This window comes from Platalea leucorodia, assembly GCF_965183815.1.
Source record: "Platalea leucorodia genome assembly, chromosome: 16".
In the NCBI taxonomy this organism is placed as follows: domain Eukaryota; kingdom Metazoa; phylum Chordata; class Aves; order Pelecaniformes; family Threskiornithidae; genus Platalea; species Platalea leucorodia.
The window spans coordinates 8087733-8102806 of record NC_138838.1 but is presented as its reverse complement, the minus strand read 5'-3'; the positions used below and the strand labels follow the sequence as shown (position 1 = coordinate 8102806).

General features: G+C 51.0%; 1 protein-coding gene across 1 annotated transcript in view; it reads right to left on the bottom strand.

Moving 5' to 3' along the window:
- The window catches only part of NXN (nucleoredoxin), a gene marked incomplete at its 5' end in the record, with an annotated part of 55279 nt that extends 46964 nt beyond the window's left edge, over window positions 1-8315 (bottom strand). The window contains one exon of the mRNA XM_082328710.1: window positions 7998-8315. Coding sequence (XP_082184836.1) covers window positions 7998-8315 — 318 coding nt within the window. The remainder of the gene's footprint in view (window positions 1-7997) is intronic.
- Between the last annotated feature and the right edge of the window lie 6759 nt (window positions 8316-15074).

Sequence of the window (15074 nt, the reverse complement as noted above, 5' to 3'; positions counted from 1 at the left end):
CTCGGGCAGGGAGCCAGCACCCCCACGCTCCCCCGTGCCTCCCATCGCTTTATTTTGAGGCCAGAGGGGCTTGCTGGGCTCCAAGCAGGGGGTCGATCAGATTGCAAAAGCTCAGCTAATGCCCTGACGCAACTGAAGCAGTCACTCGCACTAAATAAAGACCACAAATTCTTTACATATTAATTGTTGGTTGCAATTGTTCGCGGTGTTGAAAGACAGACGTGAGAGTATGCAGAAACCATTCCTGCATCTTTTTAGTTCCACCCTTCCATTAATTGTGTGTACTCTAAGCCAAATCAATAAGACGCTACATTTTCTTTGGAAAACTGAGATGATGAAAACGCGATCAGCTATCATACAAGACTCTCACATTGCAATCTGAAATACTTACATAATTCACTTTCCCACGAGAGAATTTAATATGTCTGTTTGCTTACTTGTCAACTCATCCCACTCCCAGTTTCTCCACTGGCCACGTCTTTACTTTACGACCTACAGATTTAACTCTAATTGTGTTTTTCGCCTGCAGAGCATCAGCAGAGAAGCAGCAGCCCCAGCCAGCACAGAGGAAGCTGCCCTGCAGAGGTAACGTGAAGACAGCGCCAGGGGAAAGCCCTCTCCCCCAGCTGAACGGCCCCCAGCCAGGGCTCCTGCCCCGGGAACAGAGGGGAATTAATGCGCACAAAGCCCAAGTCCTAATGAATCCAACCACCCTCCCCACACTGGTGTTACTCCCCCCTTTCCTAATCATTATTATCTGGAGATGGCATGAGCACAAAGTGATCTGTCTAGAAAAATGTTTCAAATCTATCGTGCGTTACGCTGTGATGTGCCATGGAACTGGTTTAGAGAAGACACACAGCTATAAAGTCGTGATAATTCAGTATTCAACCCAGCCTGAAAGCTCAGGAGTCAGCTTGTTATTTGCTGAAAGCAGGGGGCCTGAAATTATCCGTGAATAGTTCAAAGCTGCAGTTAATTCAACATCTCTACTTTCAAAAGCATAAAAATCACAGATTCCTGGCGTGTGTAAGCTTTTTAAAAATGACAAACTACTAACTGTCAAATCAAAGCAGCGAACAGAAATCCACATGGCTGATAAGACAAATAGTTGCATTTTAAAGAGTAATTAAGTATCACTTTGGAATATTTTGCTTGGAAATTGTTTCCCTGATAAAAAGTGGGAGGGGAAGGAGAAGGAGGAGGAGGAGGCAGCAATCCGCACACACCAACGAGCTTCTCACCAAGCAAACGCTCAGGCAAGCGCTGCTCAAACTTGTTTTCTGGAATTCAGAGTTCAGCCCGCTCCATCACAGCCTCCCCTACCCTCTCAGTTTCCCTATATCCCTACATTTCACACCAAAACTCTAGCAACGAGGAGCAGACAATCGCTACGTTGAATCTGCCTTGTTGGGGAGGAGGGTGCATGGGGCTGGGGCAAGAATCCCTCTGGTCCGATCACCAAGAAGTGCAATATCTTCTGACTTGACTTAGATTAAAACCATACCCCAACTTCCATGCTGGGAGCGCTGCTGAAAAAAACAGGAATGCAAAACAGAGAGCTCTACCCAGATGCAACTCGGGAGAAGTGAAACCCTACCCCAGCCGCATGAGCTAACCCTACCATACGCCGCTTTGAAACACTAAAAGTATGTCCATGAGAAAGGATCAAAAAACTCCAACTTCAAAACCCCCGGACTCTCTCAAAACCCGTACCTGCTAACAATGAACTCACAATGAATTTCACACAAACTTTGTCAGTACTAAGAGATACCTATAGGAAGTACCTATAGGCAATGGTACAAAAGGATCATTTCCAGTATTAAACAAGGAGGCAGCTTACTGCATTTCAAACTAAAACGTTATCAAACTGCTTGAAGAAGCCACTGTCCAAAGGCGACACAAACCTGATGTCAGTTTTTAGGACAGGACTTACAGAGCCCAGCCCAAGACCCAACCATATATGAGCAGCAAAAGCTCCCACGGCTTCTCCCCACTGTGGAGCCGGGAGGATTTGATGATGGAAAGATGTCCAAGGACTTTCAGAGCTGGCCCTCAAACATGGGCAATGACCGACTGAAGGATGCAATAAATAACATAGCAGATGACACATCAGCAAAACAATTAAAATACTAATTCTCTCCTGGGGAAAGCACACAGGCAGGCCACAGTCTGCATGCATGGGGAAATCCAACCTCCAAGGATGTTCGTGATGTTTTTGCAACTATTGCAGGACCATACACAGCCCTCAGACTTGCCGTCTACTGAAACTGGTGACCGCTTCCTGGGGTTTCACTGAAGGATCAGGGTCTTGGCACGAGAGACGACTGCTAATGGTATGGAGGGTCACTGTAAAGCTGTATAAAACGTACTCAGAAGCAATTTGGAAAAGTGGCATCAACAACAAGGAGAATTACAGAATGTTTTGGCTTCGATGTCATCCGCACGATGTGGAAATATTGAATAGCTTATTCCTCAGTCATAACTGAAGTTCACTGTTGCACTTCTCCAAAATCGCACGGAAAAACTCTCAGTTATTTTGTACCTTCTTTTGTAAAGCCGTTACATGTTCAGCTCCTAAAAGAATGCATTTTTGGAAAAGAACTGCGCACTGATTACTTTAAAAAGTAAAGTTGCTTTGCTTAGTTCTGCAACCTGAGAGTAACAAATGAAATTGTCAACCATGCATTTTTAAATGAACGTTTTCATTTCAACATCTGGATTAAGATGCCACAATGAAAAACAGCACACAGGCTTCTCTGCTCCTTTCATAGATCTCCCATTCTTATGTTTCAGAACCAGCGAGTTTCAAAGCAAACAAAAAATCAGTTGGTGCTGCTAATGCCTTGCTTCTTACTCAATAGCCTTATGTCATGAAAAGACCATATTTTTCAAATCTGCATCTCCGTGAGCCAAAGATTTCATATACATTCCCACCCCAGAAACACAAAGTCAGGAATACAGCTGAAAGTGATTACCTAGATATTTTTGTATTATGAAACTCAAAAGCTGCTTCAAGTGATCTACAAAATTCTCTGTTAGACAAATCCCACATCTGTGCTGACCACTTGCCTCCCAGATCTCAGCAGATGGCAATTTCAAACAGAAAAGTTACAAGTCCCTGAAAATCAGAGTGTATCTTAAACTATAATCAAGGGTTTGAGGTTTTTAAAAAAAAAAATTGTGTACAGTCTAATTTAATGACATTTCTACCTCCTCAACATTTCTTGCACAAACTCTACCTACAAAACTAGTACCTAGCATCTTATTAGGAGAGGCTCCTAGAGCAGACAATCTTTTAAGTACAGGGAAAGAAAAAGCCCTTTTCTTGGCAAGGTGGGTGGGGGGAAGAAAACATAATTAAATAAAAAAAAAAAGAACGAGTGGGTATTTGTTGTAAAAGACTTCACAGAGATATCTGCGAACAAGCAAGATGTTTGTCACGTTTTACCCATCGATCTTAAGACCACTGTTTTATTTGCAGTGCTAAGGAAGACGTACCCCCAGCACAGAAGGGGTGTTCTTCTGTCCATGTCCCTCTCGGATCACCTACCATAGTAGTCAAGCCACTAAAAGAAAATCCCAAACTACCAACTTGCTCCTTTCCCCTTCCTTAGGGCGATACAGAACAGACGTCTTCTTCACACCCAGAGAAAGATCATGTGCCTCTGCCACACAATTCAGCAAAAGACACATTTCATGTAAACGTGGGAGAAGATACATAGAGTGGGGTATACGAATCCAACTTTAAGATACAAGAAAACCATTTTGTCCCAAATAAAGTTTATTTACCAGTGTGAGCAAAGAGAGATTCTCAAACTGTTTTCAGATACTTGACTGAATAATCACAGGAACATAATTGACATGTTTTGCATTTATTTAAAACCAGAGCAGAATATTTCAGCTCCAGCGGAAACGAGTTTGCCTTCCCAAGAAGAATTTGAGCAACACTCAACCAGATGCATAAACACAGCGGAAAGCAAACACAAAACAAGAGGCAAAGCACAGACCCTACGCCACTGCGGTGCTGTGTAGATGCACTAAGTAAGCGTCATCAGAAAAGTCAAGATTCAAAAGAATGAGGAAGATGACTGGGCCAAGCAAGTAACAAGTAAAAACAAAAGCAAAGGCAAATAAACAACGGCAAAAGATAAACCGCTTCTCTCCCAGCGCAGACCCGCTTGCAGCCTTTCCTCCTCCAGCACCCTGACGCTCCTTTCTCCCAGTCCTACGTGGACCTGTGTGACAGGACCTACTCGATGGAGAATGTGGCCAATTCTTTTTTTTTTTTTTTTTTTTTTTTTTTTAGCAGAAACGACCAAGGTGTCCCACAGTAACACAGTGCAGCAGGACAGCATGCTCCTGCTGTCCTCCAAAAGCCTGCATGCTGTCAGCCCTTGAAGGGCACCCAAATTCACCCTGAGCGTAGGTGGACTCTGCAGCAGAGGCGGGCTGGAGCTCACCAGAAGAAGCCTGGGATCCTCCCAACAGCGGGGAGGGTGCTGCCCCGTCGCGGGGGCCGGCAGACATCAGGGCACGTAGACAGATGGGGTCTGTTTACATTACCGAGGTTCTCAGTAGCAATCAGGAATTAAAGCTGTTATTAAATCAACCCTACAGAACTTGAGCAGCTGTTCATGCAAACAGATAACAACGGGGTGATGTTAAACCAAAACCCCAAACGAAACGAAGACATGGAGCAACATCTCGCCCCCATGTTCTGCTCAGCAACGCCGGGCATTATCGGAAGACAAATCAATTAACAGCTGCATATAGCTATCTGAATCCGGGGCTGAACAGCTTAATTAAGGGATGTGTATCATGACTTAAAGGCCTCCAATCTCATCTGGCACGTTATGGTTTTGTTCTTCAAAAAAAAACCCCAATAATACGGCTGGCTGTGTCTCAAACAGAGGCATAATGCCATCCTCCTCATTAATCAAAGGCTTTCCCCACGTCCAGATGTTTGCTGACTTGTACTGCTTTCTTTTATTGCTGGTTTGGAGACAGAAATTGCTATATGCTAAAGTTACCCAAATTCAACCGGTTGTTGCAAAAGGCACAGACTGTTATGCCCTTGGTAATTGCACCCCGGCATTATTGAGTTACTGAGGCATTCGACGAAGAGTGGCTGTTTTCTTTGACAACCCATACTACTTTCACCAATAACCATGACAGCAAGATGGTATTTTACTTACAGGACTGTGGGAATTTTTCTGTAAGCCCAGAAAGGAGCCTGTTCTTTCACACCTATCAACATTCAGTGCCCGGGGTTTGGAAGAGGGAGAAACATAAAAAAAATGCAGAGTACACCAGAAAAGACAAGGCACACGCTGATAAATCTTTCAGCAGGAAACCAGGACGATAATAGCCCTATTATTCAATTCTGAGCAACAAAAGAAATGCTACAGCCAATATGAGATAGGAACTCATCTCTCCCCAAAGCTTTCACGACCTCAGTAGATAAATTAACCAACACACAATGGGAAGCGTTGGCTGGAAGGGACCTCTGGAGGTCTTTGGGCCCTGCAGGCACCAACACGGGACCCCGCCGGCCACAGCTTCACCCAGCCGAGCCCCGCAATCCCCAAGGACAGAGGCTCCACAGCCTCTCCAGAGGCTGAGAGCTCGGGGACGGAGTTCAGCTCCCAGCCCAATGTTCCCACCTCTATTATCCCTATTCTATATCCCTAAGATTCCTTTCTTCCCATAAATCTATATAATTCTCTCGGGCTTGTCTCACATCGGGTTCAGGAACAGCCTTTAGTGCAAAGGAATCATAACTCAAAAGGACTGCCTACATTTTTCTAATGCTTTTGTTTTTAAACAAATTAAGCCCGCGAGGTACTGAACATATGCTAGACATCCCCGGGTCTTGCTGGCATGTTTTTGAAAAATAGAAAGTTTGTGCTTTTCTGGAGAGTCAGGTCATTAACCTGACTATTTAAAAATCAGCCTATTATGCAAGGAAACTTCTAACTGCCTGAACTACAGGTTATAAATCTCCTGTTTAGAAATCTGATACCCTGACATAATTGCCCTTATAACTTACAAATAGGTTCTCTGTTATCCATAGATTAAGCTTCCTCCAAAGCCACATCACATCTGCTTAGTTTTGAAAATATACAGCATGAGCTTCAATTACTTTACACTCCACACAAAAATAATCCTGAATTTAACTCAGGGCTTCTTGGAATAAGAGTTTAAGACCCCATAATCTTTTTATTTCATGTTTTCTCACAATCTAATAGATGGAAGTATTGGCCAGCATGTAAAATTAATGCCACCTTCTACTTCTATGATTTCCCGACAATTTAACTACGCTGCAGTGGAATTTTTAAAGCAAATACGGCAAGCAAAAGTCCCACCACCTAAACAATCTGAAATGTTCTGTAGGGAAATGGCCAGCTACTAATTGGAACCACAATCTTTTCATGTCCCTGTAGGAAGAGGGTTTGGTTTTAAAGAAACCGGAATTAAACTGTAATTTCTCTGAAGGATGAAGCTTCTGTTACAATTCCCCTTAATAATGAAACTGATCTCAGATCCCAACCTGTGACCACTTACGCAAGCTCCCAGTTAGAAGTGACTGGACTTCAATGGGGCAAACGGGGGGGCCTTCTACAGCATCCTCCAGGTGCACGGCGTTAAACACACGAGAGCTTTTGCAGAACGGGGGGCTTAGCAAGAAAAACCTGCAGCAAAGGAGGAAAAAAGCCGAATCCGGGCTTCAAACCAGCTACGCCTCTTCTCGGCAGAGGGGACATCACACGGCGCAGCCGGACGACAGACAACTTTTCCTCAAACTGCTCCTTTGCCTAACGAACAGCGCGAAGCGCCGGCAGAGGAGGGCTCAGAGATGCCTTCAGGAAGAAGCGGTCCCTCGTGCTGGCGCAGCCTCACGGAGCCCAAAGGCGAGGGATGCCTGAGGGGGCTCAGCCGCCCCCCGGCCCCGCAGGTACCGGCGTTACCCCAATCCCCACCGAGGCGGAGAACGCGCCTCGCTGAGCGCCGAGCCAGCGCCTGCCCGCTGCTTTCAGACCGGCAGCCGCAATCACGCGCCGGAAAGATGTTTAGAAATGGCACTGTGGGGCACCATCTTTTTAAGTCTTACTCAATAGCTTCCAGAGATTAGATTTGTAAAGAGGCTGGGGTTTTTTTTTTAAGCTACCAACGTTGCGAGCTCGTTGGGATCTGGAAGCCCAGCCTTTGCCTTCCTGTCCCTCAGAGCCTTCCCTGTCTGGGTCTTACAGAGCGCTTTTTGTCCGATATCTGTCTTTCCGATTAAACTCTACGGATGAGGGGCTGTAACTTGTAGAGTACCGAACGCAGCAGCTGCTGAATGCAGACGAATAACGAGCACCATCAGACAGACTCGCCCGGCAGCTTGGCCAGCAGCTCCCAGACGAGCCGGGCTCCACTCGCTCCCAGCCACCACACGCCCTCCCCGCGGCCGGCGGGGGCCAGGGCCCCGGTCTGTGCCCGCAGCCGGGCAGGAGCCCAGCGGGACCCCGCCGGCTGCCGGCGCCGAGGCCTGTTTCCCTCCGGCCGAGCGGCGGCCGCCCGAGCGGAGCCGCGGTCCGGGGTTTTGGCTCGGAGAAGCGGCTCCTCACCCGCCCCGCTCCTCTGAGGGACCCGTCGAGGCCAGCGGGCGCCCGTCCGACCGCCCCGCTGAAACCGCGACCCCCAGGCCGGGGTCCCCCCCCCCCTCCTCGCCCCCCACCCGCGGAAAATGGGGACGGAGCCTGCGGGCTTTCCCCGCCCGCTGCGGCGCGCAGGCCCCGGGAACCGGAGGAGCCGGGCGAGGCGGCGTCGCCCCGCGGGACGGCAGCCGACACCCCCCCTTCCCCCGGTTCCCCCCGGGAACTTTCTGGAAGGCGCCCACGCCGCTCCACGCGGGACCCACCCCGGCGGCGCGGAGGGGCCCGGCCGAGCCCCCGCCGCCCCCAGACAAAGCCCGGGGCGCGCCCCCCCCCCCCCCGGCCCCGCGGTCTCACCTTGCGGTGCTTGTCGGCGAAGGGCAGCGCCAGCCAGGGCATGGCCCGCACGGCCTCCTGCCACTGCTGCTGCTCCTGCTCGGCCGACACGAAGACGATCTCGAGGCGCTGCCCGCCGGCCGCCGCCGCCTCCCCCCTGAAGCGCCCGTAGAAGGCGGCCAGGCTGGCGCCGAGCTGCGCGCAGGGGCCGCCGAGGCTGCAGCCGAAGTAGAGCCCCACCAACGAGACCCCGCGGGCGGCCAGCGCCGACACGGCCACCTCCTCCCCGTCCGCGGCCACCAGCACCTCGCCCAGCACCTCCGTCAGGGCGCCCGCCATCCCGCCCCGCTCCGCTGCGCTCCCCGCTCCGCTCCGCCCGCAGCCGCCGCAGCCCGCGCCGGCCGAGCCGAGCTCCGCCCCGCCCCGCCAGGGGGCGCTGCCGCGCCGTGCGGCTCCGCGCCCGCCCCCGCCTCCGGCCGCACCGCCCTGCGCCCCGCACGGCCCGGCCCCCCCGCTCCCCCGCTCCCCTGCGCCCCGCACGGCCCGGCCCGGCCCGGCCCCCCGCTCCCCCGCTCCCCCGCGCCCCGCACGGCCCGGCCCCCCCGGTCCCCCGCTCCCCCGCGCCCCGCACGGCCCGGCCCCCCCGCTCCCCCGCTCCCCTGCGCCCCGCACGGCCCGGCCCGGCCCGGCCCCCCGCTCTCCTGCGCCCCGCACGGCCCGGCCCGGCCCCCCGCTCCCCTGCGCCCCGCACGGCCCGGCCCGGCCCGGCCCCCCCGGCCCCCCGCTCCCCTGCGCCCCGCACGGCCCGGCCCCCCCGGCCTCCCGCTCCCCGCCGGCCCGGCCCGGCCCCCCGCGCTCCCCTGCGCCCCGCACGGCCCGGCCCCCCGCGCTCCCCTCCGCTCCCCGGCGCTGCGGCCCCGCGGTCACCGACACGCACCGCCCCCAGCTCCCCACGCGTGGGGCGGGTGCCGGGCTCGGCAGCGGCCAGGCCGTGGATAAAGCCCCGGGGAGCCTCCCCCCAGGCCCCAGCCCCTCCAGGGCCCGGCTGCCCCGGGGAGAGGGAGGGAGGGGTGGCCGGTGGCCGGTGGCCGCCGCTGGCCTCGCCTCCCCGCTCTGTCCCGCTGCCGGGGATCAGCGGCTAGCTCGCCCCGAGTCCCCCACCCTGCCGACCCTGCCGGACCCCCGCTCCCAATGCGTAGAATCATGGAATCGTTGAGGTTGGAAAGGACCTCTGAGATCATCGAGTCCAACCCTTACCCTAACTGCCTGGTCCAGCTCTAAACCATGTCCCTAAGCACCACATCCACACCTTCTTTGAGTACTTCCAGGGACTGTGATTGCACCGCTTCCCTGGGCAGCCTGTGCCAATGCCTGACCACTCTCTCCGTGAGGAATTTTTTCCTAATATCCAACCTAAACCTCCCCTGGCACAACTTGAGGCCATTTCCTCTCGTCCTATCGCTTGTTACTTGGGAGAAAAAACCGACCCCCACCTCGCCACAACCTCCTTTCAGGCAGTTGTAGAGAGCGATAAGGTCTCCCCTCAGCCTCCTCTTCTCCAGGCTGAACACCCCCAGCTCCCTCAGCCTCTCCTCGTAAGACTTGTGCTCCAGACCCTTCACCAGCCTCATTGCCCTTCTTTGGACAGGCAAACACCCTCGGGACTGGGACACCCGTCCTTTAAATCACTGCCTAGAGAAGGGCAACTTACAGCTGGCCCCATGTAAGGGTAGAGCAAGCTTCCACAAAGCCTGCAGAACGAGAGTGTTTCCCGTCTTTGTTTTAAAAATCTAATGTAAATATGTGTTTACCCTTATCAATGGCGGGAGGAAAAACCTGAAAGCCAATCCAGAAGTGTAAACACAAGTAAATTTGGCTGCATTGAATTACACTGGCTGGCTGGCTGGAATACAGAAAGGAAATAAAGCATAAACAGTGACATGCAAACCAGGCTTTAAAATTTATTTGCTCTTTGTAATCAAAGTCTGTAATCTGCAAGCCCGCAGAATTCACTGCTGCAGGGATCTTCAGTCGCTTCAGACTGACATCCGTGCGTCCACGCCGCAGATCCTGACCCGCCTGCCCTCGCCGGCAAACACCTCCACGTGCGAACACGCACCCTCCACTCTCACACGGCGGTAAAGCACAATAAACGTGCAAGCGTGCGCGAGGCCGAGTCCAGAGGACGGGTTTGGGGGGCTGCAGTGGGAGGCTTTGGGTCTGGAGCATCCGCACGTGTTCTCTACGGACGCAGAGCTGCACGGGCACTGCGAAACACACACGGGGAGCAAAGCGTGTGCACGGGTTGGACGCCTTCTCCATTTTACTTTTTGAAAGAGCCCCAAACCAGCACTCTTAAATCTTGCTAGCTACTGTAAAAGACACCTTTATTTTTACAACACTTCCTTATTTGGCTTCTTATTGTTGCTGCTTTCAATTGTATTTAAAATCATTGTATAGCATCCAGAGCCATTAGGGGATGCTTTATAAATACAATTAATTATCATTATTATTATTACAGCTTTACAATCTCTCTTTTCTTTTGCCAAGACCTGCTCCCTAGAGGTGGTTCAAAGGAAGAGGAGTTTTGTCTTGTTTTCATTTGTCCTGCCTTATCTGCCTTAATTAAGTATTTGAGCTCTTCAGGGCAGGGAAGCTGTTTTTTAAGTCTGCAGCCCTGAACTCGACCAACCCATGTAGCAACATAAATATTCTCTTGTAAAAATAATATTTATGACTGCAGTTAATTTGTCTGGCCCCATTTTTAGTGAACAAAGCGGAAGAAAGATGCTCTGAAATACAGAACAAGTAAAAAGCATTTCTCTCTCTTAAAGAACAATAAAATAAAATGAGGAAACGGCTGTTCTTACCAAACAACTTCACAATGTGAGGTGTGACTAAACTGCGGTTAAATCATGCAAACGCTTGCAGGGCTCCGGTTGTGGGTGGATGTCTGCCCGTGTGCAGGCTCCGCAGCGGAATCACGGATTCAGGATGGCCGTTGGAGAACCAACTTGAAACATTGGAATTAAAGAGGCAGGACGACATCATGGGGCTTTTAATAAGCAGTTTCTTGTCTATATAGAGACAGTGCCAATCTGCATTTCCCTAACTCCTATGCATTTTTTCTAAGTACTGTTTTTTACACTGCATCCCCTTTCACTAGTATATATTGTATTTTTCACTGAAGTATTTAGCAAATATTTTGCCGAAGTATTTGGCAAATATTTGCCAAATATTTGGGTTTGCCTGGGTTTGTTTCCCCCACAACCAGTGTTTATTAGGGTCTTGTGGGCAAAAACACTCAAATATTGACGAAATGTGGCAGGGTGAAAGTGCTGAGCCCAAGGGAAGACAAGAACGGCTGGAAAAGGGGTCCCGTTCCCACCCCCGGCCTCCCGCTCTGCTGGTGCTGGCTCTGCAGGGAGCAGGGTGCAGGCGCCCTCAGAGCCGGGCCGGCGGGCGAGCCCCCAGTCCTCGCCCCACGGGTTGGGAGCAGAAATGGCAAATTAAGTTGAGTTGACGCTTGCTGTTTCAACTGGGGAAGCTCCTCAGGCTTTGTGGCTTCTGCCCAAAGCCGACGATACCAAGCTGTGGGGACGTAAGCTCATCAGACTGGGCAAATTAAACCCGTGGCAGAAGAAGAAGAAAAGAAAGGTATGCTCAGGGTGGTTTTTAAACAGCGGTAGCTGAGTCACCCTAAAGCCATGGCGTAAAAGAAGCCGTCAAAGAAAACTCCTATTTACCAACAGCAGAGAGAAACAGTCTGGTTAGTCTCAGTCTTTGGGAAGGCAGCTTTCCAGGACACAAAAGGAGCCCCAGGTTAGCTCCAGCACACACAGCGCTGCCAGGGCACGGGCAAGCAGCAGCACACAGCGGCGGATGCACAGCAATGCAGAGGCACAGAGGCCAGTGAGAGGCTAGATTTCTCCTTCCTTTTTTTTTTAAGCAGGCAAATGCCTTTTGGACAAATTCCATCCACTGTAAACATTGGGTTTGAGCTTCTCTATAACGCTTCTTACAGAGGCATGTCTGCACTAGCGAGCTGGGACAAATAATGGTGCGAACAGTCCTGTTTATGTGACTGTCCATGCCAAAAAATAGTGGTTACAGGCAATGAGAACACCCAGGATGATTAGAGACCGCTGAGAGCTGCTCACTCCTGAGTTCAACCTTTCTGGCAGCTGTGTAACTGCAGGTCCTGTAACGGCATCAGTGCAGCAGCTGCATCACCAGCCAGCACCATTTAATACGTTATTAGACATTATGGTTTTTGACATTATTGAACATTAATTATACCTTGGAGACGCAGGCAGCGGTGGAACACCAGTTCTCCTGGATCCAAGGAAGCCTCGTCAATGTGCAGGATGGACCTGAGAACAGTTACGTGGGGTTAAACAAAAAACCATCCCTATGTACCCAGCAGAGAGGCTACCCTGCAGTAAGGGTCACTATAGTCTAAAATTATTAGCACGTTTTGCTAATGCATTTATTACTCCAGAATATAGTAACTTTGCAGTCAGCTTATCGCACGAGGATGAAGACAGCTATTCTGGTTTGTTCTCCCTGTTGACAAGCCCCAAATCCATGTGATGTATCAACTGATGGCTCTGATCATCTGATCTTATGGTGTGGTACTTAAATAAAAACTGATGTGATTACAAAAGGCTCTTTAGTTTTTAATTTAGCTGTATTCTGTATTCTGAACTCTAGATTGCAGGGAGAGGAGTGGATTTTCCATGGCATCTGGCCATCAGCCAGCAGCAAGATCTCTTAAAAGAAAGGGACACCCTTCAAACAGTTGAGCATTTGACATAAATCCATTGTGTTCTGACATTTTTCTTATTTGGTAGCTCTTAATCGCAATGGTTCCAGACACGGTACATTTGTGGGATTTATTTTAGTAACGGGATGTTGGCTGCATTTCAGAATATGGACACACACAACTAGAGAAAGCCCTGGGTAGTCATCCTGCTGGAAATCTGCAGGGAAAAGGCCTAATTCTGCTCTACAGCTGATACAAGCAACTGCAATCCTTCTCCCCTCAGCTGCTTTCTTCTGGATTCACATCAGCATCGCTGAGAACTGCACAGGGTCCCAGCTGCCGAAACCAGCTCGGACAGGGCAGGCCATCTGTCTGCCCCAGATGGTTTCTAGCTGGTCACACATTAACTCCTTTAAACAGGTCTGCGTTAAGGTATCAGCCTTTCAAAACGCTGCTCCAAACTCACTGGAGGACTAAACTGAGTTCAACGATGTTCCACTCCGAAGGAATTTGACCCTTCAAATTCTTCTAACTGGTGTTGCAATACTGTTAATATCCGGGTTGCTGAGGGCAGCTTGGTGCAAGGCTAGCGGTACCTTTGACCCTCCCCATCTGTCTGGGGGCTCCGGCAGATGAGCCCCACCGAATCTCGCCGGGCAGCTGGCAAGGTCCTTGCCCCCATCACAGAAAGGGAAGGAGCAAATGTGCCGGCATCCAGCGCCAGCGCAGGACTCAGCCTGCAAGTTTGCACCGACCCACGTCCCCCTCAGCAGCTCACAGGCTAATCTGAGAGCAGGGAGGCTGAAGCAGAGCCAGGTCTGTCGTGCTGGTGACGGGGGAGACCTCAGGGCACCCCCGCTCACCACACCAGGTCCTGGGGTGTCCGTTCTGCTTCCCAGCAAGATTGGGATCTGCATGCAATCACGAAAATAGTAAACAGCTCTTCTGAAAGCAAATAGATTTGATTTCAAACAGCAGCAGCAAAACACAAGAAGAGGGTTTCAATCACAACCTGTCTATGCGTGTTGGGCTCTCTAGGGGCTAGTCCTGTACCTGGCTCCTGGGCCTGGGAGGTAACATTTCTCCCCAAAGCCTTTTTAAAGTTCCCCCTATTCTTTTCAAAGTCCTTTCCCCCAGGTTTCTGCCTGATTCTTTGCCCCCCCCTTTGCCAGCCCAGGGTATTGATCTCAGCAGGGTCGCAAGTAAACTTCAAAGGGACTCACACTTGCGCTGCTTGTTGAGGACCACGAATGGCACCATCTGAGCCTTATCATTTCCCCTCCTGCCTCCACGTAAGATGTGAGATAACCCTCTGGCCATCTCACAGCCCGGCTGGCGACAGCAGTCGCACCACCAGCCAGGACGCATGTCGTTCGCTGCTAATTACTTCTATTTCTTCATAGCTACCGCTGCAGTGCCGTCCCACAGGCAGCACAGGCTCCGGCACGTGCACCCAACCGCCTGCTGCTCTATCAGCCACAGGGGAGGGAAGGATCACGGAGAGAAGGAGCAGCCCCAGCTCACCAAGCCCTGCACAAAGCCATGCCATTTGGAGCAAATGCCAGCAAAACTTGCTGCCTTTTACCTAGCACGAGACTGGAGTGACACCTTCCCTTTCATTTCTTCAGTCCATTTTCCACCCTCAGAAGGTGTGGCAGAGGTTTGCACGCTGGCTCTCTTAACATCAGCATAACAACCTCTATTTAGCCTCTTTTCAGTGGTGCTGAGCAGTCCTATCTGCAGCTGAGCACACTGGATGGTGAGCGCGCTCAGCACCCAGGGCAAGAAAGGCCTCGAGTCCCTGAAACATTAATGTAAGAATCTGACTTGAAGTGTCTGTGTCTGAACACGTTGGCCCAGGACATTTTCATTCTGCATGTCAGTTTGTTCCTCTCCTTTCCCCCATTGGAGAGGAGCAAAGCGTTTACCTGAGCTCAGCCTGTGCCCACTGCGAAGCACATCAGGCTGGCCCGAGCCACCCAGGGTGGGTCATGGTGATGTGAACACCACCAAAGGAAGAAGAAACTGTTCCGAAGTTAAAATATGCTCCCAAACTTTACATTGAACTTTACATTGTTCTCTCTCCATTTGTGAAAAGGTTTTGGTGATCTGCAAACAACATCCTCTGGCTACACTGAAACATGCAGCTCTTGAAGAAACAACCTCAGGTGAATTTTGCAAGTTGCGCTTTCCCCCTTGACTATAACCAAAATCAGGAGGAACTCAAGACCTGATCACAGCGGCATCAGGCACTCTTCTGTCCTGAAATACCCTGATTCATCATGGCACATAAAATCAGAGTGGCTATGACTCACCACTGCTACTACACAATT